General features: G+C 43.1%; 1 protein-coding gene across 1 annotated transcript in view; it reads left to right on the top strand.

The window, feature by feature from the left end:
- Positions 1 to 24,105, top strand: part of TGFB2 (transforming growth factor beta 2) — a gene marked incomplete at both ends in the record, with an annotated part of 71,038 nt that overhangs the window by 1,627 nt on the left and 45,306 nt on the right. The window contains 5 exon segments of the mRNA XM_084283408.1: positions 6 to 55; positions 57 to 87; positions 90 to 125; positions 128 to 160; positions 163 to 315. Of these exon segments, the coding sequence (XP_084139534.1) occupies positions 6 to 55; positions 57 to 87; positions 90 to 125; positions 128 to 160; positions 163 to 315 (303 nt within the window).

Consider the following 24,105-nt stretch of genomic DNA (forward strand, 5'->3'; position numbering starts at 1 on the left):
TCTCACCCTGGATCTGGCCACCGTGGCTCTCAGCCTGTCTACCTGCAGCACCCTCGGACATGGATCAGTTTATGCGCAAGAGGATCGAGCGATCCGGGGGCAGATCCTGAGCAAACTGAAGCTCACCAGCCCCCGGACGAGTACCCCGAGCCCGAGGAGGTGCCCCGGAGGTCATCTCCATCTACAACAGCACCAGGGACCTGCTGCAAGAGAAAGCCAACCACAGAGCCGCCACTTGTGAAAGGGAGAGGAGTGACGAGGAGTATTATGCCAAAGAAGTTTACAAAATAGACATGCAGCCTTTTTACCCTGAAAGTAAGTCTTCTGTGTTTGTGCATGTGTGTGTAATTTTGCCCCGAGGCTTGGCAGTGGCCACCACCTGAAATACCAGCCCTGTGCATCGTATTCCTCCTTTTCTGCTCCAGTTCTCAACGTCTTAGGTGGTTACTTACAGGGTTTCTTTTAGGTGAGGGGGGATATGTATGTGGACAGTGTGGGGGGCTCAGCTACCTCCAGACTCACGGGATTTCAGACACCCTTGAGTCACCCAGGAGCTCCGCAGGGTGCCTGCACTGCCCACCACCACCTACCTGAGCACGGCTGCCCCCCCCTGGGATCCCGCTCCCTCCCCAGCACCGGCTCGGCTTCCCCGCAGCCCCGTGTGCAGCCTCCAAAAAGAGCCAATATCTTTCCACTGTTGTTGTTTCCCTTGGAGTGTCTGTATTGGGCAGGTTTCCATCTCTCCATAACTGAAAAGAAAAGGAGGTCTAGAAAAAAAATAGAAAAAAAAATTCACCGCCAGCTTCCCTTCCCTTCTCTCTGCGCCCCTCTGGCACATTGTCCTGCAGACGCTGTGCAGATCAGTACTCAGAGAGGACAGAGGCACAGACATCCTCCCTCCTCTTCCAGCTGTAACTAGCCGCCCGGTTCAGTTCATGGGCGCTTTCATTTCAGGTACAGGAAAAGTTTTCCCTTCTGGTTAGCCTCGGTTCTTGGAACCTGTCTCAGCCCGTCTGCCTTTTTGCTGTTATTAACGACTTTCTGATGATCCACGCCACGTTGTGCACAGCAGAAGGGTACAAATGCTCCGTGCTGACCAAATCCACTTAGCGTGATTAATAATCGTAACGACGTGCCTCTTTGTTTTGGTAGTGAAGTTTAAGTGTACAGGGAAAAAAAAAAAAAAAAAAGAAGAAAGAAAAAGCACTGCACTGCACTCCCTTAAAAGAATCTAGATCATCATCATACCCAGGAAAGTGAAATACCAGAAGCAGAAAATAACTCCACCATTCGCGTATCCAAGTCGAGCCCGTAGTCTTTTCATTTCGTTCCTTCCCTCTCTCTTCCCTCCCCCGCCACTTGATGCCCTATATACTTACTGTCTGGTTTTGAAAAGCACGTACCTCTTGCTTAAATAGATAATGCAGCCATCTTGGTAACTTTATCTTAGAGTTTCTAATTGCATTTTCTTCTATTTATTTTTAGTTTAGCAAGTTGCAGCTCTGGGGCTTGCTCTGTCTTGCATGTGAGAGTCCAGGATGCCAGCCAAGGTATCCGAACTCTACGATCGGTGCAGCTGCCTCCCTTTCTCCCTTTATTGTTAAATGACACCATCAGGTACAGGACACCCTGGCAGTCAGAGCCATTTTATTATTGTAATTATGGCACCATCCCTAATAGCCATGATAAATACACTCCACCCTTGTTACCCTGAGGGAAGAAATACTTTTTTAAAAAATGTCTATTTGGAGCCAAGTGGGTATGAGCAAGGAGGTGCCGTGTAATTCACAGCAATAGCGAGAACACAGAAACCGTGTCAGTTTTCTTCTAGAGCATGCAGTAGGGTTTTGCTGGTGTAAGTCAGTGCTTTTGGTTTGCGACCTACCAGGTCATGTCCCGAGCAGAGTGATGAATGAGCACCTCAGAGCAAAGGTTAGGGAGGCCATTAGCGGTGGAATTGACCCTGTGGCTGTCACTGAAGGTAAAGCGCCTCAGCCCTGACCACACATCTGTCCTTTTCCTTGGCGTGAGCAAATGGCAGAGAATTGGTCATCCAAAATACAGCCACAGACTTTCCAGAAAATTAAAATATCTGTGGTGTGTGACTTGGATGGCACTGACGAAAGAGGATCTATTTTTAAAACCTCGGCAGAGGCCAGATTTGTGCTGAAGGATCGATCGAGGTTTTGGAAGAGCAAAGGAGATTGCAGGTATCTACCAACAGAGTGCATCACAAGTTTGGGATCAGAGGGCCCTGCAGCAGCCGATCCAGTACTACTGTGCAAGTGCTGTTGCGAACATCAGAGTAAGTAGGTTAACTGTTTTTCCACTGCTCTCTAGTTATATTGGACGGAGTGAACCTTTCCAAAAAAGACAGCAAGGAAGAAATCGCTCCACCATATTTTAAAGGAAGATCTTGAAAGCGCAGGTCTGGTGGCCCTGGGTGCTTCCTGCGAGGCATTTCAGAGTGGATTTTTTTTTAACTCTGCAGCTTCTGCTGTACTTGGGGGAGAAGGGGATCAGCACGGACGCACTGGAGGTCACAAGCTGCCGGGAGGAAGGCATGGGAAAGATCAGTGGTTCAGTTCTTACCACAAGTTGTTAGCGTTCAGCAACTGACTACAACCCAAGTATTACAAATATGCTCTAATTATACTCATAGTCAGCAATATATCACTACAGATTGCTGATAGGTCTTTGTGGGGCATTTTATAAAGTTCAGACTAAATATTTTTAGCAATGAGGAGATTTAAAAGGAAAACTATAAGAGATATTGTATATACCCTAAGGCATATTTTGTCTTAAATATTATCCTTGGCCAACTGTACTGTATAAATACAGTAAATATGAATAGAACTGGCAAGGTGCCAATCTCCTGGGATGAATTTTAGTCAAGAAGGTATTTATGGGATATAAATAATACTGTGTCAACATTTAAAGAAGGGATCTGATTAGTTTTGAATTTATTCATATTAATCTTTTCACATGCTGTTAGTTTAAGACTCAAAGTAGAGTTATGCTAAGGTTTACTGATAGTTTGCACTGAGGAAGTAAGGGGGCATCTGGCATCTGGCTTGACAGTCCACTTGAGGTTAAAGACACATCTAGTATGGAAATATATGTGGAAATTCAGCAATCTGGGGACTACCGGACCCAAAGCCAACTGACATGAAAAGCGGTGGCAGAAAAAATACTCTAAAGAGGTTGTGAAAAAACCAAAGGCTTTTGTTTGTGAAGCATGCCTGCATGTGTTGTGCTTGCGACAACGTGGATTAGAGTCTGGGAGTTTAAATCTCTCCCAAGACTGGTTGGCAGCCAGTCATCTTAGACGTTTTGTTATTTATCAATTCCTCATTGATCATCTGGGGCCTGATACCTAACCTAATTATCGATTTGAGGTTGAATAATCATCACTGCACTGAAAATAAACAGAAATTTAATGCCAGCACAGTTATGTATTACAGATTGCATTACTAGTGCATACCTGGAACACTAAAGAAAAAGAGGCAACACGTGTATGCAGGGGGTGGAGCCCAATTCTGTAGTTTTTATTCATAGCAAGTTTTATCACAGTCAATGAATTGGTCATTACTGATGGCTTAAGCCTCAGTCATGTATATTTTCAGTGTACTGCATGGTGGGAGATGGGTCAGTCAGGACTCAGTAGCTCAAGAAATCACAGTTCTGGGCTTGGTCCTGGTTTTGCATAGATTTTGGACTGTGTTAGTATGCAGTTGCCTCCCCAGCTTCCCGCCTGAGGTTGGTGGTAGGATTTGTCATTTTGGGAGTTCAGTGCCATGAATATTGCTTTACATAGACTGTCATTCTCCTGAGCGTTTACCTAATGAAAGACAACATTATAAACTGACTGGGCACAATGACATGCTTCTACTTTATCAACAAGGACTCGATTTACCAGTAATTATATGTATGTGGGCTTCTTGTCTGCAGGGTACAAGAGCTGCTGGTTCAGGAGCAGCTCTGGCCTCCCAGCACCACCAGCATCATCACCATGACATGAACAGCTACAACTGTGCAGCTCACGTGTGTTTGCATTTAGCAGAACAGAGAACTTAATCTTGCAGGATTTCCTATGTTGTTAATGATACGGAAAGAGTCTTAGGAGGAGCAGTGTAGTTTAAAACCGAGCTGTGCTGACCTTACGGTAGGGCTCTGGAGCACCTCTTTGTAGGATGCCTACTGCACGTTCACCAGGCTTGCTGTCATTTGCACAAAGGACCTGAAGCAATGTGAGGGCTTCCCTGAGGAGAGACGTGGGAGGAACAGTTCCTTGTTCATGAATGGCACTTATTACAGTCTTCCTATGTGGGGATAACAGGAAAACAGGAAATTGCAGATGGCTTTAAAAAGAGGCAGGGTTATTTTCTGGACAGTAGTCATCTACGTGCTAAGGGGGATAATAAAATAACATGCTCTGGTGTGCTAACCGAGTACAGCCGAAATCAAAGGGAGCTCTCTTCTTCAACTCCCACTCGTATCAAGCAGATGGTTGGGTGCAGCGTGTGTGTTTCCTGACTGCCTTCTGAATCATCGGTTACTTGCTGGGAAAGGGGGAGGTCATGGTCTGGCACGGTAAATCCACCTCACTGCATTTCTTCTGGAGGAAGAAGCCTACACCTCCAGAAATGCAAAAGACCTGTGTCCCACTACGTAGCTCTCACTACTGAAAGTTGAGAAGACCTGCAAGAAAAACGTAGAGCTGTTGTCCAAAGCTGTTGTTGCAGCCCTCCTTGTTTTTTATCTCTAATGTCTGTTTTAAAGAGACACTTCCACCCTGTCATTTGTTGAGTGAAAAGGTTAGATGTGTATCACTGCCCCTGCTGCCCCCAGCCCGTTGGTGGTGTGAGAGTTTTACAGTACCAGAGGCCTATCTGGAAATGTGTACTTGTCTTCTGATGCTTTGTGAAGCCCTCCCATAAATTACAGAGCTCAGGGCTGGAGATCTGCTGGGAATGCCCAGTGCTGGTGTTGCTCTTGCTGGCTCTGCTTGACTGTAGGACTGGGTAGGAATAAGCAATTGTGCAAAAACAACAGAGCACCATCTTAATCTTCATCAGCTGCCGGTTTTACCCGAAATCATCCTTGGTGCACAGCATGAGAACAATAGTGCATGACTGCATTATTTTGAAGTTGTAACTTCCAGGGTATTTCTGTGAGTGTGAGGCTCTTGCTTGCAAAATTGCTGAGCAAAAAGATGGATGAGGACTCTGGGCTATTGTCCTTAGTGAACTTCTTCCGCAAGGTGCTGAAACACATGCAGAACTTCACATGCATGAATAGACTCATTAACACTAAGGTTATATGCGTGCCTAATTAGTTTCCTGAACTGGGGCCCGGTTTACGGGGGATGAGGAAAGCCAGACAGCTCAAATCCCTCTTACTTATTTGAAATCTGTCATTTAGGCATCAGAGCCCAGTCAAGAGGATATATGGTACAAGCTTTTTCATAGAGGAAAGAAAAGGCTCTTCAGTAGCCCTGTGATCCTGAAAAGGCCTTACCCTGTTGGGCAGCTGGCCACTTCTGCCATTGCAGGGTCTCTGCTAGGCTGCTCCTGTTCTGCAAATGAAGAGAAAAAGCCCAGCGTATCGTGACAAAACAAGTCATTAGTAAAGGTACAAGTGTTTCCGTTCCTGTTGTGAAACTACATGCTGCACGTTTTTGAGCAGGCGGCTTTTGGCTGGAGAATGATGCACTCCCCAGGTATTACTTAATGCAGTGCTGTGCTGTGGATGTTTCAGCTGATTTGTTTAGGCTGAATTTTTTGTTTTGGTCATTTGTTTAGAGGAAGTTTGCATTTTGCCTTCCACCCCACGCTGTTGTTTGTTTATTTTTTGATCTGTGCCTAGACTGATGCCTAGCTCTCTCATTGCTATCAGTTGGCTTCCCGTAGCAGACCATCCAGAGCAGCTATGGTTCTTGAAATGCCTCCCCCATGCTTGTCTCCACTGTCCTTGCTGCTGTTTAGTGACTGCAGCTGGGTACCGAGCCATACAAGAAATACAGCTAAGGAGTGTAGAGGAGAAACTCGAACATTCGTCTGTGACAAGAGGATGAGGGGTTGAAGAAACTTAGCATGAAGTGTTATGTTTTATCTTCTTCCAGTGTGATCAGTTGTTTTAGAGTTTCTGAATGACTCATGACTTCATTTAGTACTGTGGTTCTCTGAGCTCAAATAGCACAGGGTTAGCCTTGGAGAAATGAAGTGCTAGACCTGGCTTCGTTAGATCTGTCTGGTGAGCAGGTTTTCATGTGTTTTTGGTGCTCTGCAAGTTGGTCCAGAATAGAAAAGTTTCATCTTTGGGTAGCAGAGTCAGGTTTTCTGAAGGGGACTGCACGGCAGCTCATGCATGCTGCTTGGAAAGCTCCCAGCTCCTCGTGAAGAGTGGCAGGTGGGGATGAGCTTGGTCAGCAGCACAGAGAGGCTGCTTGTTCACTATAAAGAGACAGGCACTGCTGAAATACCTCCAGTATCGCTGTATGGGTTCTCTAGCATCCATGCTTGGTTTTCAGGGGAAGCAAAACCTTGCAGCAGTCCCTGCAGCAAAGTTATGGCTCTGAGTGTTGGAGAAGACCTTTAGAACATCTCTCTGTCATTCAGGTTTTAATTTGAAAGATGAGAGAGTTTTGGTGTTATAACATGTTTTAATGCAAGAAAAACAATGCATGATATTTCAATTTCCATAGGGTGGTCTCAATTCAAGTATCACAAATTTTATAAAGATGTGTTGTTTTCTGTTAATCTTGGATTTATCCCTCTGTGTTTTAGCTTCTTTACACACAAAAGTTCATGCTCTTCAACCCCTGGCACACATTTTTCTTTTACTTGTCTTGTGAAAATATTTCTTTTCAAATAAGCATTATAGGTTGCATGTAAATAGAGTACTGTATTACACTTCATCAAAAGCTGTAGCATCCTTTTAGGCAAGCTGAGGGGAGGCAAAAAGGGAAATGTTGTGATATTGACCTTTTGCTTTGTTTGTTTGGCTCCTTCCCACCATATCTAACCCACGCTGCACTGACAAATACCGCATCTGTCTTGACAGGCGAGTTCACAAATAGCCATTCATTCATAACTTGGAGCTGCTGTAAGGCTCCTTATTGATTGCTTAATTTGACAGTTGTGCGTTTGAACAGAGACTTTGAAGAAAGGACTGCAAAATGACCTTATGTTCAGTCTGACTTTGTGAAAACCAGGAGGGAGGTCTTGTGTGAAAGAGGATACTGTACTTAAGTATGTATGTGTGCATATGTGCATGCGCGCGCTCACGCGCATGCATATATTTAAGAGCATTAAAACATCTGGTGTTGCCAAAGCCCAAATTGGAATGTTCTGGGAAGGATAATTTAATTTTTAGCTTCTGGATTCATTTCAGTGATGGTAATTTCAACACTTCCTGGGGAGAGTCTATCAGTGGTTATGTGCATCAAATGCAGCAGTAAATCTGTCATTCTTTCCATTTCAGTTTTTTGGTCTTACAACTTCGTTATTTTTCCCTGTTTGGCTGGTGTTAGTATCCAATGTTTTCCCTGGCTTCATCTCTTTTAAACCCCTGCCTTGAATTTTAAAAGGCAAGCTAAGCCTGCTGAAGTGCCTTCTATTGCTTGTTTTTGTTTACATATAGCATTTGCAATTCAGCAGCTAGCTCAGCTGAAATAGTGCTGGTAACTTACCTTTACTATAGTGATGATTGAGAGATAGCAATCAGAACATGCTGGTTTTCACTGCATGGGGAGTTGTGAGTTGATCCAACAACCCCATGGGTGGACACTGTACTTAGGAGGGTGAGGTACTAGTAGGTATTAGCAGCCCTGACTCTTTTGAAGTGGTTGGAGAGTACCTAGCAATCCCATACTTGATGAAGGTTTCTGGGCAATAATACTTAATCAGCCTGAGCCTACCACTGTGCTTCCAGATAATTTCCTATACCCCAAAATTGGTCAAAGAGTAGCCCTTGCCTATATAGGCAAGCATTGTCCAATATAATCTATAAATTGTCTTTTGGGGGATTTGGGTAAACTGTGATGAAGAACTACAGGACTGCCCAGATGTGTACTAGGAAGAATAACCCCTGCAGAACTTTTGATCTCCCAAGTGGCATATAAACACAACTCAGCAAATTTACCCTTTTTGCATGCAGTGGTGGGCTAAAATAATGGCAGAAGAGTCTGGCAGGCACAGTGTGATGAGGGTCTGGTGTTCACCGCTGGCAGGCTGCGTCTCCTTGTCCCACCTCTGTTTGTTTCCAGGGGTGGTTAGCCAAGCTGGGAGATGTTAATGCTGCCCTGTGAATGTAGTGACAGAGAAGCCACTCTTTCTTCCCTTTGTATCACAGCGCCTAGCATTCACGCTTCACGGGGTTGGTGCAGGAATCAGTCCAGTTGACTGGATCATATGACTTCATGAATACCCAGTAAGCAAAATTTATGGAGACTGGGGGTCAGGTCCACTGACACGTATGATATCAGCAGTTTGTTTCTTTATCCATATGCCTACAGGCAATGCTTCCATAGGGGATATTTGCCCTCAGGGAAGGATAAACAGTGTATTATGTTCTCCAACATGATAGGATATTTTAATCTGCCTGGAGATTTGTTGGATCCATGCAGATTCTTGGTGTTCTCATTCTTGCCCAATCTCTGAGCGATCCAGCCCAGTTTTTTTGGCTGTCATAGTTGGCTCTGGGCCTCCCTGGCAGAGCAAGGACTATATATGTCTTGTGCCAATCACTGCTCCATATCATTTTTTTTTCCCTGATGCACGCTTTGGAAGTGAAGTAGCCACATTTCAACATTGAGGTCCGCTGAAAGATGCCTGTATGTTTCATTTGTTGTGCTTGTTATGTGTTTACCTAGCATATAATGGCAGGCTATTGCAGCAGACAGTACATACAGCTTTGGGTTTGCAAGTGAGAAACAAAGCTTTCTTGAAAATAAATCTGCTGCTCTGATCTGGTGGTGCGATAGGAACTGAGAGGCTCCCTGCCAGGATATACAATTTGGAAAGCAAGGGAGCTAAGTGAGCAGCTTAGTCTCATTTAGGATGGACTCGAACAGATTGCTGGGGGTATGAGCTGTCTCTCACTCTTTTAATCTGGATTCCTCCATTGCAGTTTACATGTCTCCTCAATGCTAGGAGCAATGTATTTGGAAACTTCACATCCTCCTTGCAAATCGGGGAAGAAAAGAGCCCCAAAAGGATATAGAAAAAGAGATCTTTATAAAGGTGGCCAGAGGCTGAGTTACAACACTATCATGTGTCTGAAGGAACTTACCTCCTTCCAAGTTGGAGTCCTATTATTTGCCCACTTTATTGGGAGACTTAATTTTCTCTGGCTGGAAGTGTATTTGTTGAGGTAGAGTCTGGAAGGGAATCTGCCTAATGCACACTTGCCACAAGGCCAGCTATACATGTGATACAGCCAAACCTTTCCGTTTTTCTGCCTTTTGAGAGTATGTTCCCCAGATTAAGGGCCCTGGTCCAAAGCCTGCTGAAAACACTGGAAGTCTTTCCATTGACTGCAAAACTCTTTGGATCAGACATTAAGTGCTGTTCCTTTGTTTCAGAGAACAGACACATCTTTAAGATATATTGGGACACATTACTCTGCTATTCTGCATAAGTCTTTGCAAAAAAAAAAAAGAAAGAAAAAAAATTTTTAAAATAAACACCTTAGTAGCTTATTGATAGAAGCATTTGATGGCAGATGTCATCTGGGAACAGCATGTGGCAGCAATATGGCAAGAATTGCAGAATAGGAGGCGTGAGTTCATGTCCTGTACTTCCTGGGTATTCCACACCTCCCCCTATCTAAAATAAATGACCATATGACTGCAAAGGTCTTGGCAAATAAACATGCCATGATATATGTCTATCACCCTCCCCACAGTGAGTTTTTGTCTAGAAGCTCATCACTCCACATCCAGAGGCTTCTTACAAACAAGGATAAAATCAGACCTTGGCGCCCAGAGCAGGGGGGAATCTGAAGGCTGTGAATAAGAATGTGGCAAATCCCTAAGCAATGGACTGTAAAGAAAGGCCAGGCCTAAGCCAACAAGGTGTTTTTATGTTATCAATAAAATCTTGAAAGTCAGTTCTGAATAGATCCAGAGCCAGGAAAACAACTTCTGAAAGTCAATTTGCTGCATGATAAATGCTGAGTTTACAAGCTGGAAAGCCAAGTAGTTTGGGAACAAGAGCTGTGCTTATAGCATGGAAGCGCATGTGGTTTTACATGAAGCCTTTCTGACTTGGTATGTCACAACTGCCTCATGAAATAATGAGTTAACTTCTGAGGTACTTTTTTTTTTTTTTTTTTTTTTTTACGTGGATGAAAAGTTAGAACAAATTAATTTTGAGTTGGTAAAGCCACTCCAGATTTTTCCCTGTGTTGTTGAAACCGGAATCTGCAGTGATTGTTTAGGCAAGCAGAACTGTCATTGTGGCTGGGATTTTAAGAAGCACCTAAAGGAGTTAGGAATTTCTCTCCTGCTGGTTCCTTCGTAGCCTTTTAGAATCCTAGCCTTTTATTTAAATAAACCCTGAGTCAAGTAAACCTGCTTTGCTGATTAGAAATGTCCTGAATGGTGTTTTAAATCATGTTTGTACTACATATTTTTCAAGCCTGGGAAGACTCAACAGCCTCCACAGGTCTTATAAATAAATAAATAAGAGGCAAGAGAGAAAAAGAAATAGAACTTGATATTTTATCTAAGAAAATCATGCCTATTGTGGCACTTCCTATGTCATTTTGGAGCAAGACTTCATCTCAATTTGGTGTGGCATAAAAAACACACCAAAAGGGCTTGATTCTTATTTAATATAAGGCAAATTACAGTCACAGAATGTGAAATGCCTTAGTGTAATGACAGCCAGGCCTGCAAGTTGAGCTTACCTCTCAACTGAAGTAGATGTTCCCTTCAGAGGAGACATTCTGCTTGGGATATAAAGTTCCAGGTCTGCTCATAGCTAATGAGCACTGTACTGTGCCTTAGGAAGGATGAGACTCACGTTGCTCTAGGAGGCTTTGAATGGACAATGACCAATTAAAAAGCTGGATGCTACCTTGATGGTCTTTCATTCTTCCTATGTGTGTTTTCCAGGCCATAGAATTTATCTGAATTAATTCCTTTTGAAAAGGGTCTCCAAATAACATCTGGTAGATTTTTCCAATGATTAATTATATTCATTAGGAACAAGAATCTTGGTGTTTTAAGTTGTTGAGCTATAAGTTCTAGCCTTTAATGTGGTTTAAATCCTCTCTTGCTATTTCAAAGACTACTGTCAAATTTGTGTCCATTATGTAGGCACCTGCAGGAAAAGGAAGTTTGGTGGATAGCTGGGGCTGTTGATCTGCTTGAGGTTAGGAAGTCTCTGCAGAGGGATCTGGATAGGCTATGTCAATGGGCCAAGTCCAATTGCATGTTGTTTAACAGAGCTACGTGCTGGGTGCTTCCCTTAGGTCATAGCAACCCCATGCAGTTGCATGAGGAGGAGTGGCTGGAAAGTTACCAGGCAGAAAAAGACCTAGGGGTGCTGGTCAACAGTCAGCTGAACATGATCCAGCAGTGTGCCCAGGTGGCCAAGAAGGCCAGCGTCATCTTCGCTTGTATCAGAAATAGTGTGGTCAGAAGGAATTGGGAAGTGATCAGGAAGACCAAGCAGATGAGGCCCTCTATAGATAGATAGAAGCAGCTTGTTCACAATCCCTGATTCTCATGGGGGACTTCAACCACCCCAATATCTGTTGGAGGGACAGCACAGTAGGGCATAGGCAATCCAGGAAGTTCTTGGAATGCATTGATGATAACTTTCTTCGCCAAGTGTTGGAGGAGCCAATGAGGAGAGGTGCTATGCTGGACCTAATTCTCACCAACAAGGAGGGCATGATGGGAAATGTAAAACTCAAGGGCAGTCTTCGTGGATTTTATGATCTTCAGGGCACACAACAAGCTTGTAACCTGCACTTAAGGAGAGCAGACCTTGTCCTCTTCAGGGATCCGCTTGGTAGAATACTGTAGGCCAAAGCCCTGGAGGGAAGAGGGGCCCAAGAAAGCTGATTAATATTCAAGGATCACCTCCTCCAAGCTCAGCAGCAATGCATCTCAACAAAGAGGAAGTCAGGCAGAAACACCAGGAGGCCTGCATGGATGAACAAGGAGCTCTAGGCCAAACTAAAGCAGAAGAAGGAGGCCTACAGAGGGTGGAAGCAAGGACATGTAGCCTGTAAAGAAAACAAAGAAATTGTCCAAGCAATCAGGGATCGGGTTAGGAAAGTGAAGGTCCTTTTAGAAGTAAATTTGGCCAGGGACATTAAGGGCAACACAAAATGCTTCTATAGGTACATAGGTGTTAAAAGGAAGACTAAGGAAATCGTGGGCCCACGCTGAAAGGAAACAGAAGACCTGGTTACCCAGGATACGGAGAGGGCTGAGGTACTTAATGACGTTTTTGCCTCAGCCTTCACTGGCAAGTGCTCTAGCTACATAGCTCATGCCCCAGAAGGCAAATGCAGGGACTGGGGGAATGAAGAACCACCCACTGTAGGAGGGGATCAGTTTCAAGACCTCTAAGGGACTTAAAGGTGCACGAGTCATCAAATTGTAGAATGGTTCTATGTGAGACACCTCTCACTAGACCATCTTGCTCAAAGCCCCATTCATCCTGGCCTTGAACACTTGTTGGGGCATCCACAACTTCTCCAGGCAACCTGGTCCAGTGACTCACCACCCTCATAGTAAATAATCTCTTCTTAATGTCTAATTCAAGTCTACCTTCTTTTAGTTTAAAGCCATTCCCTCTTGTCCTATCACTGCACTCCCTGAAAAGGAGTCCCTCCCCAGCTTTCTTGTAGGCCCTCTCTAGGTATTTGACCTGATGAGATATGTCCACAAGTCCTGAGGGAACTGGTGTTTTTAGTTGCTAAGTCACTGTCCATCCTATTTGACAAGTTGTGGCAGTCCAGTGAAGTTCCCACTGGAAGACGGGAAACATAACCCCCATTTTTGAAAAGGGAAAAAAGGAAGACCCAGCAAACTACAGCCCTGTCAGTCTCACCTATTTGCCATGGGGGATCATGGAGCAGATTCTTCTGGAAACTGTGATAAGTCACATGGAAAATAATGAGCTGACTGGTGACAGCCAACATGGCTTCAATGAGGGCAGATCATGCCTGACAAATCTGGTGGCCTTCTACAAGCAGGTTACAACGTTGGTAGATAGGGGAAGAGCAACTGACATAATCTACTTGGATTGTGTGAAGCATTGGACACTGTTCCAAATGATGTCTTTGTCTCTAAATTGGAGAGATGTGGATTTGACAAATGGACCACTTGGTGAATAAGGAATTGGTTGGGTGATCACACTCAAAGAGCTGTGGTGAACAACTCAATTTCCAAGTGGAGATCAATAATGAGTGGTGTTCCTCAGGGATCAGTATTGGGACCGGCACTGTTTAAAATTTTTATTGGTGAGATGGACAGTGGGATCAAGTGCACCCTCAGCAAGTTCATTCATGACACCAAGCTGAGTGGTGCGACTGACATGCTCAAGAAAAGAGATGCCATCCAGAGGGATCTGGACAGGCTTGAGAGGTGGACCTGTATGAACCTCTATGAACCTGTATGAAGGACAACTGTGAGGCCCTGCACCTTGGTTGGGGCAATCCCAAGCACAAATACAGGCTGGGTGGAGAGTGGATTGAGGCTAGCCCTGAGGAGAAAGACCTGAGGGTGTTCGTTGATGAGAAGCTCAACATGAGCCAGGAATGTGCACTTGCAGTCCATAAAGCCAACCGTATCCTGTGCTGCACCAAATGAAGCATGGCCAGCACATCAAGGAAGATGATTTTCCCTCTCTACTCTGCTCTTCTGAAACCCTACCTGGAGCACTGTGTTCAGCTCTCAGGCCTCCAGCACAAGAAGGACATGGTCCTGTTGGAGCAAGTCCAGAGGAGGGCCACAAAGATAATCAAAGTGCTGGAGCACCTCTCCTATGAAGACAGGCTGAGAGAGTTGGGATAATTTAGCCTGGAGAAGAGAAGGCTCCAGAGAAACCTTACAGAGGCCTTCCAGTACTTGAAGGGGGCCTACAAGAAAGCTGGGGAGGGACTCTTTGTCAGGGACTGTAGGGGTAGGACAAGGAGTAATGGTTTTAAACTACACTAGAGTAGTTTTAGATTAGATACAAGGAAGAAAGTCTTTACTATGGGGTAGTGAGTCACTGAACCACGTTTCTCAGAGAAGTTGTGAATGCCCTATCCCTGGAAGTGTTCAAGGCCAGGTTGGATGGGGCTTTGATCAACCTGGTCTAGTGGGAGGTGTCTCTGCCCATGGCGGAGTGAGGTGGGGTGGGAATTAGATGATCTTTAAGGTCCCTTCCAACCCAAATCATTCTATGATGCTATGATTGTCCGTCTGTGCTTAGCAATGGTGAGACTGCACCTTGAGTATTGTGATCAGTTTTGGGCCCCTCACTACAAGAAGGATATTGAGCTGCTCAAAAAGGCAGCATAGTGCAGAGAAAGCATCCAAGCTGATGAAGGAACTAGAAGATACGTTGAGGAACAGCTGAGGGAGCTGGGACTGATTACTCCAGAGCAGAGGAGGCTGAGGGGAGACCTCATTGCTCTTTACAACTACATGAAAGGAGGTTGCAGTGAGGAGGTGTCAATCTCTTTTCTGCAACAGAATACAAGGAAACTGTCTCAAATTGTGCCAGGGGAGATTTAGACTGGATGTTAGGAAGAATTTCTTCATGCAGAGGGTGGTCAAGCATTAGAACAGGCTGCCCAGGGAAGTGTTGGACTCCTCATCCCTGGAGGCATTTATGAGACGTGGGTATGACAGTAAGAGACAATGATGGTTGGACGTGATGATCCTGAAGGTGTTTTCCAACCTGAATGTTTCTATAATTTTGCTGTGAGCAAGCTTCTTGGCTCCTAGAAGACCCAGAAATGGGGCAGCCTTAAGCACAGTGTGGGCTGCTTTACCCAGCTACCCAGCTTTGGGTATGTTTCAGATCCTTAGAGTTTTTTTGAGCCAGTTTTTAAGTTTAATATGCTGTACTGCTTGAGACACTTCCCAGCCCCTTTGTAGTCATTCTCACAGCTCCCCTCTGAAACTCCTTTGGTCTACTCATATGCTGCTGGGATTGTGGACAACAGTATTGCAGAGTATTTCAGCAGTGATTACGCTGTAATCAAACACATTCATATTACGGTCTCTCTGTTCTTATTCATTATTCCACAATTTATACAGCTAATTGTAGTAGTAGAGCTGGGAGCTCTGCTAGGAGAAATAAAAGTGCATATTTGGCTAGTTATCCACTGGGGCCCTCCCCTCCCCAAATCTTTTCAGACATATTGACTCTCAGGATGAAATCCCCTACTCTGTAAGTATGATCTAGATTCTCTCTTCCTAGGGTTATATTTTGTTATTGATTCAACTGACATTTACATCTTCATATCTATATGTACCAAGCAATTCAACTCACTGGTATTTGTGATGTGTTATCTTCATTATTTGTCACGTCTCTGTAATTATTTCATCTGCAATTGGTTAATAATGGCTTAGTTTCCTTCCAGGTCACTGATAAAAATATTAAACAGTAGAAAACTGTAAAATGAGCCTTATGGGACCTTGTTAGAAGCCTGTCTCTCAACAGTGGTTTCCTGTCTACCATTATATTTTGAGTCTCATAAAAAAAGCGTGGCTTTGATTCCTTTACTGCATGGCCATGTTGATGTCCTGCTGTTCCCGCTTCTTAATGAAATCATCATGTAACACCAGCTTAAATGTCTTACAGCTATGCAAGTATATTATATTAAAACACTTGTCTTATCAACAGGACTACCAGTCTCACTCACTAAGACCCTGGACCAATGGTATCTGTTTTCGTGTTGTTTATAGTCCTTCAGTTCCTATAAATTGATTCTGATTCCTGTATTTAGTCTCGGATCAATATAAAGCTGACTGTATGTGTGAGATAGCATTTATTACCCCATTTAAGCACTGTATATTAGCAAATATGTTTCTTCAAATATAATCCTTAAAATATTTTCAGGGATCTATTGAGAGACAGTTTTAATGATTCAGATAGTTCCTTGAACAGCTCTTTACAAAGCCTTTTGCAAGTTATTTGGTCTTGCTCATTTCACAATGTCTGATTGTAGTAGCTGTTGTTTTAAGATCTTTTGATTTGCTGCTGGAACAAAAAAAAATATCTTTTCAACTTAAGGCTGCCTGTCTTTTTTATCTACAGAAGTGTATTTCATATTTCTGTGCAATTAACTTCAGCAGTTTTTATCATGTACTGAATGAATGTCATTATTAAACATCATTAGTACTTATGTAAATGTCCTCTTTAAATTTATTGGCCATGAAGCTTTTGTGCCCACTTCATTTTGCCTTGGCTGCTCAAGGGTTGGATTCACTGGGTTAAAAACTGGCTGGGTGGCCAGGCCCAAAGAGTCGTGGTGAATGGAGTAAAATCCAGTTGGAGGCTGCTCACTAGTGGTGTCCCCCAGGGCACAGTACTAGGGCCAGTTCTTTTCAATATCATTATCAATGATCTAGATGAATGCACCCTGAGTATGTTTGCAGATGACACCAAGTTAGGCACAAGCTGCTCAAGTGTAGGAAGGTTCTGAAGAGGGATCTGGGTAGGCTGGATCTGGATAGGCTGAGACCAGCCGTATGAGGTTCAACAAGTGCCAGGTCCTCCACTTGGGGGACAACCCCAGGCAACACTACAGGCTGCAGGAAGAGTAGCTGGACAGCTGCCTGGCGGAAATGGCCCTGGGGGTACTGGTCAATGGCCAGCTGAATATGAGCCAGCAGTGTACTCAGGTGGCCAAGAAGGCCAGTGTCATCCTGGCTTGTATCAGAAATAGTGTAGTCAGCTGGAGCAGGGAGGTGATTGTCCCTCAGCTCTGATGAGGCCACACCACAAATACTGTGTTCAGTTTTTGGCCCTTCACTACAAGAAGGCCATTGAGGCCCTGGGGCATGTCCAGAGAAGGGCTACAAAGCTGGTGAAGGGCCTGGAACAGAAATCCTGTGAGGAGCGGCTGGGGGAGCTAGGGTTGTTTAGCTTGGAGAAAAGAAGGCTCAGGGGAGACCTTATTGTACTTTACAATCACCTCACTACAAGGTGATTGTAGTGAAGTGACTGTAAAGTACTATTTCACTTCTACTTTAAGGCAGGGATTGGGTTCTTCTCCCAAGCACCAAGTGATAAGACAAGGCCTCAAGTTGTGCCAGGGGAGGTTGAGGTTGGATGTTAGAAGAAATTTCTTTACTGAAAGGGTTGTGTGGCATTGGAATAGGCAGCTCAGGGAAGTGGTTGAGTCACCGTCCCTGGAGGTCTTTGAGAAACATGTAGATATAGAACGTAGTTGCATAGTTTAGTGGTGGACTTGATAGTACTAGGTAAAATGTTGGACTAGATGATTTAGAGGTCTTTTCCAACCTGAATGATTCTTTGATTCTCTGATTTTCTCATTTGTTATCTGCAGTTCTTATATTCTGACGTATAGTAGTTCTCAGCAGCTTTTACTTTTGCTTGTAATGTTGTGGGTTTTAATTTTATCTTCTTGTAGTTGCACTCAGTTTCTGTCTCAGACAGTTTTCTGACCTGAGAGGTCTTATACAATTCCACAATCAACAAATGTGGTTGAAAGGTGCCTAAAATAAGAGGTCTTTAGAAACCATCTGATCAGAGAGTTATAATACCTCATCAGGAATGACATATAAAGGCCTGACCTGACTAAATTGGATGCCATTGTACTGGTGGGAGAGTTACTTCCTACAGCTCCTAACTCTGGGGTAGGAAGTACATGGTAATGATATATGCAGCACTCATGAAGTCAGCAGCTCTCCTCTGAAAAGAGTAATAAATTGGATGCTCCAGTTGTGAGGTTAGTTCTGTGGCAAGAAATTCTAAGTTTGGAAGACAGATAGTGTTTTCAGGTTTCTTTTTCACATTCATTAGCACGAGGTATAGGAGAGTTGTAAGTCACCAACTTGGCTAGTGACTCCATGTTGCAAAGCAGTCAGTGGAAAGGCAATCACACACTGGTTTCAAAGCCCTTAGTCTGTAAAGAACGTGTTAAAAGTAGTGTAGGTGGCAGGATGGATCATAATTCATCCCAGCAATTAGGACTTACTTAAAGGACCTTGGAATACCTATACTTAAATAATAATTGATTTTCTCTTTGAGTCTGTTCTCTTGAAGCTAAACTGAAGTCAATTCTAGCACATATCTTCAGGAAATAATCGTTTTTTGACATGTTACTCTATAAAGCAGAATAACCAGCTTTTTGAAAGTAATCTTCTGATAGCGAGGATTTTATATCATGACTTGGGGCCAGTCGTACATAAAGCTCTTCAGATAAGCTCCTAAAGGCTCTGTTCCACTGTTCTGTTTGTTCTGCAGTGTTCTGCATTGCTCCATGTCCATCTTCATCTCCATAGCACTCTCAGGCCTCAGTGAGCAGCCATAGTCTGTGAAACATTTAGGGATCTTTAGAAAAGAGCTGACTGGGAGCTGCCTAGACTAGTTTGGGTGAAAAAACAGAGATGAAAGCTAAACACCTCCATTTGGGCAGGCAGGTGTGCATTTCCTGCATCCAGTCAGCTTAGGGGCATTAATTTCTGCAGGCTGGGGAGCTCTCCTTAACAAAGGATTACCTTCTCTGAGCTTTTCTATTCCTGGTTTGTACTGAAGCAGGGTGTAAATCATTTTAATTGCAGTTATGGTTATGAAGCAGGAAAGACTGCCTGATTTTAATGTGGTTAAAAACTTTCACTTCCTTCTGTCTCTAACATTCATCTGTTACCCACTGTCTTTATCTTAATCATTTAAAGATGTGTTGTCAGTGCTTTCAGTCTGTGAATCTTGAATTCTCTGCAACACAAAAAAATGTACAGTTTTCTTTTGGCTTTCCTTCTCCATTACCCTTTTAGTTCTTGTATAATCCTTTTTTTTTTTTCCATCTCTCCTCCCCTTCCCCCCCCCCTTTTTTTTTTGTTCCCCAGAGTGGAAGAGTTGGACAATCCAACCTGCTTTTCTTGAAAATGACTTGCTTTCATTTCCTCCTCTAGCCAGGGAATAGTTTGGAAACGCTGTTCCCTGGACCCTTGGCTGAGCAGGAGAAGGCAGCCAGCTGCACAGCTTGCCAGGGGAACAGGAGCGCTTCCTGGCAGAGGTGGGGCGAGAGGAACAGAGCCTGTGCCGTGGGACTCGCTTTCATCTCCTCCACTCTCTGCAAGGCAGTACTGAAATCTCCTGACTGCTTCTATATCTTCCAGTTCAAATAGCTGAGCAGTGACACCCACTGTTTTATTCTTTTTTTTTTTTTTCTTTTCCCCTTTTGTTCTTCCCCCCTCTCCCCCCCTTTTTTTTCTTTTTCTTTTTCTTTTTTTTTTTTTTTTTAATAAAAAGGAGCTACTTGATCTTATGAATAGTAATAGATGAAGAAATATTGGTCAGTGCTGGACAATCCAGAGCAAGTTTGTATGTATGATTTTCAATAAGGGAGGATGGGCACTCCCATGTGCCTGGTCACCATCACTATTGCCTTCAGTGAATGCCCTGTTTGTATTATCATGCACATATGATTCTTGTGTTACAAATAGGACCTAGGTCTATGCTTTATCCTGCCTCATCATATATAGGATTGGATGCATACTGTAACATTCTGATTCCTCTATGTGTTTGTATGCACATGCAGATACACATACGTATGTTCTTTTTTGAAATTCTGGAGACATTTGGATGTGTTTGGTTGGTTCTGGAGCCCTGAGCATTGCAGGATATCTGAGCCCTTTTGCTGAGGTGAAGTGCTGGACTGGAGGAGTGCTTCAGCACTGTATTTGTATTTAGTGACCTGCAAACCAGTTGATATCAGCAACATTGCAAATCCTTTATTTCATGGATTATTCCTTGAAATGAAGTTTTGCAGATTTCTCGGTAAAACCCAACTAAACCCAATTCCTTGGTCTCCATTGTTGGGGTCTTTATCAGAAATATATGAGAGAGAAGAGTTCTCTTCTACACCTCTGGGAAGCTTTGAAGCATCTGTCCTTTTTCATGGATTCATCACAGACATGTTTTAGAAAAGGTCCTGGTGTGAAAATGACTACTATGGAGAATGCTTTCTGTGGTTTGCCTTCAGGTCTGACATACCTAAATCTGTCAGTTTTCTCTTATGTTTTTCCTAAGGCATTTCACAGAGATCTGGAGATGCCATGGATTCTCATGCTGCCTTTGTAAGTGATATATTTACCTGATTCTCTACTGGTTCAGCTTTTATTTTGAGTGAAGTCAGCAAATGATGAGAGGTTCTTGGCTTATGCTAAAGTCACAAGTGACAGAACCATTCGTGACAAAAAGTAATTCGTCTGAGGAACCGATTGTTACACTAGCATCAATAGTGACAAAGGAAGCCTCGGTGTCACCATGAAGACGTTTTCCAAGGGGTGGGGTGGAGCTGGGGAGCAACAATTTATTTGATACATGGAAGGGGTTTTATTTACCTGTTATTGTGAAATTCTGGATATGGTGAGCTGAGCTTTACACACCTCTAGATTGGATTGACGCAATTTGTGCTCTTGAGGTTGGACTTCAAAATTGCCCATGGCTGACTTGGCCAAAAGCATCCAATACAACCCAGAGCAAAGACATCACATCTGTGCTGTGAAGACAGTGTTTTCTCAAATCAAAGTCTTTCTGGTAAGAATTCATGTTTCTGACTGGAAATTGGAAGAGCCTGGAATCCTTCTGTTTTAGAGACTTTGTTAACATCAAGTAAGTATGAGAATACCCATTTTACCTTCAGCATTGTGAAGCAGTGGTACCATTTTTGGGTACTGACAGCCAAGCAGATAGGCACAAGCACTCTTAGTTCAAGGGCATTGGCAGCTGTGCTGGGTCATTAATAATTTTCTCATCACTTTTGACAAGGAATTTAAACTTTTATTGATGTCACCAAGGAAAAAAATGATGTGAAAAGGAGTCTTGTTCTTCTGTGACAGAAAAATGGAAAAAGAGAAAGAACTTCACTCTGTATATCCTTTCTTTTTTTTTTTTTTCTCCTCCTTCTTATTGAGAGGTGCTAAGTAAAACATCCATGGATAGGAACAGTCCAGCTGGGGAGGCTGTAACTGCCCATGTTTAGTGAGTCAGGGCTCTCCACAGCTCCTGTAACAGAGATCCTTTTCTTTGCTCCCATTCTGGTCCTGCTAGTACATCAGCCAACTTTCACCCCATATTGCAGCTGCTGACAGAAAGGTTTTCTGATGTGAAGAGCCAAGGGCCAGCCACAATTTGTCCATGTATTTACAGGGATCATTTCACTCTAGTGGAAGTGCAGCCAAATATTTCTTGATAGAAACATGCTGCATCCATCTAACAACACTATCCAATTGAAGCTAAGTAAAGAATGCTGTAATATTTGTGTTACGGTAGTTGCTCAAGTCACAGTGGGAGATCAGGACCCTGTTGTGAGAGGTGCAGTTGATCTTGATGTACTTTTCCCAGCCCAACAGACCTTTCTATCTAAACTGACAAGTCAGATAAAGATGCTCCATGGTATAATCAGTTACACTGCCAGGGGCATGTATGCTCAGAAAGAGGCTTTAATATGAACTAAAATATGTCTTCACGTGATAGTGTTCATCTTCTCATGTCTGTGCTAGTCCAGCATGCTTATCTTAGGAAGCAATTGTACATCAGAAATGGAGAAACTTCATGTGCCATTCAGTGCTACTGGTTGTTTTGTTGTTGTTTCCTTTTTCAAGGCCAGTCATTAATAATGACCTTACAGCTCTAATAACTTATTTCTTAGCAGCAGCATGGTGAGTCTGAAAAGAGAAATTTAGAGTCAAGAGGATATTTTCCCAGAAGATTACAACAGTTATACTAGAGGTCAAACTTTTGGCTTCAGCTATTGGCCCATTTCATTTTAAATTTGAAATGCACATCAGGAAAAGCAGCAAGTTCAAAGTTTCGGATGAAATAATGCCAAAGACTAAGAAAGAAGCATATCATAGTAATTTTACTAAAACTTCACCATTACTCTTCATACTGAATATATTTATTTTCTAACAAGCTAACCCAAGATAATGAATCACCAGTGGAGGAAAGCAGTGTACAACATAGCATCATAATTTGGGGAATTCAAGACCAGGGGTTGGAGTATTAGTCATAATTATATGCGGTGTTATTTTAAGCATGGACTTAACAGTAATACCACAGAGATTTTGCTCTTTATGTTTGCATTATTACACATTTCAAATGTTTTGGTATAAATTATTTTAACACAGGGCTTATCTCCTTATCTTAAGGAGCTGTTACAGTTTATTAGCTCTGTAGTTGCAGGACAGTTGCAGCAGGCTTCTAAACGGATTATGCAGGAAATGTTAAATGTTTAAGTTTGTCTGTATATCTGTATTTAATAGTATGTAAAAGTCATTCCCACAGAAGAGGTTTTAGGAGCCTCTCCTTCACATGGGCTGCAACAGAAGCTTTCTGTGCTTGACAGCTTCAGCTCCCTGCTCAGAGCTGTTATTACCTTGCTGCACACTGGGCTAGGTTCTTGCTGGCTGGTGTGCAGCACTGTTTATGTTAGTGGAGTTGATGTATTGATCTGTGCCCTCTGGGACCTGACCTCATGACATACATTCCTGAATTACTTTGCATAAACATATCTGACGTATGTAGGTATCAATAGATGTATTCATAAAGCTTGTTCAGAAATGTAAGCTGTTTGCCAGCAGTCCGTTATCAGAGAAGAAACACATAGCTGGAGTGACTTCAAGAATCTGCTCAGCTGGTCTTGCATTAGAAGAGGTTGTAGACTACAGCCATAATATTCCAGATAGATATTTGTGCAACCTTTTCCTAAAGCCTTCCAGTTGCCACCACAGCTTCCTCATGCAACCTGTTCTAGAATTTCATTATCCTCAATGTCCAAAGGTTTTTTGTGACACCTGGCATAAATGTTCCTTGATGCAGCTTGGAGCTACTCAAGATTCATCCAGCATGGACCTGGAAAATGGATCATTCCCCTGCTTTTTGCAGCAGCTGTTGACATAGCTGAAGGTTCTTTTATTGTGACACCTTCTGTCTTCTCTTGTTTTGGCTGAGACACCCAAATTTACTTGTTAATTTGTGTTTTATTGCTCTGCAGAACCTAGTCAGATAGATGGTTCTCAGATGCTTTCTCAGTCCAGTCTTCCAGTCTTGCAGCCTGCCTACTGTATTTTTTGTCTAGACAATATTTCCCCCATTTGCTAATGGGCATGTCAAGCGTCCAACTTACTGAAGTTAAGATAAATGTCATCTGTGGTTTCTCCACTATTTGCAAAGCTTGTTATCCAGTCCTGAAGGCATTTCAGGTTGTTTGGATGCTAATTGCTTTTGACAAGTCCATGTGAGCTGTTACTCAACTCCTTGTTTTCTTTCTTCTAGGTGCTAACAAATAGTTCATTTGAATATTTTCCCACTCTAGTAGTGTCTTTAATTCCTCATTTTCCATTTTTAATAGATAGTATGTATCCTAACCCAGCCTTTTGCTATTACATACATGAGACTATATTCCGTTTAAAGCTATATTTTCTCAAGTTTAAATTTTATCAAGTTTAATTGCTACTAGAAGCAATAAGGAACATTAAGATAGATAAGGGTTAATGTATTAATCTGTGACAGAACTTTTCAAAAATCAAGGTAAGTCAAACATACAGTGCAGGTGTCCACAGTCCTTTGCATCCAAGGGTGTGTATTGGCCCTGTTTGTAAAAGAAGGATAGCAGAATGGATGGCAGGACTGAAACTGAACTACCTTACTGTGGGTCATGTGTCTGTGCCTCCAAGCATAGCCTAAGCATGTCTGTTTTTACACTGTGCTGCAACCCTTGTTCACCAAATGCTCAGTTGGCTTTGTAGCTTGCTCTGCACTTGGAGAACTGAGACAGACCTCAGGAATCACTTCTGTGGAAATAGATTGCAGTGGACTGACTTAATGATCATGTAAAAGCCACTTTCCAATTTTTAAGTGTCACCATCACACTTTTTTTTTTTTTTTC

The sequence above is a fragment of the Netta rufina genome (genome assembly GCF_964035555.1).
Source record: "Netta rufina genome assembly, chromosome: 3".
NCBI classification, from domain to species: Eukaryota; Metazoa; Chordata; class Aves; order Anseriformes; family Anatidae; genus Netta; species Netta rufina.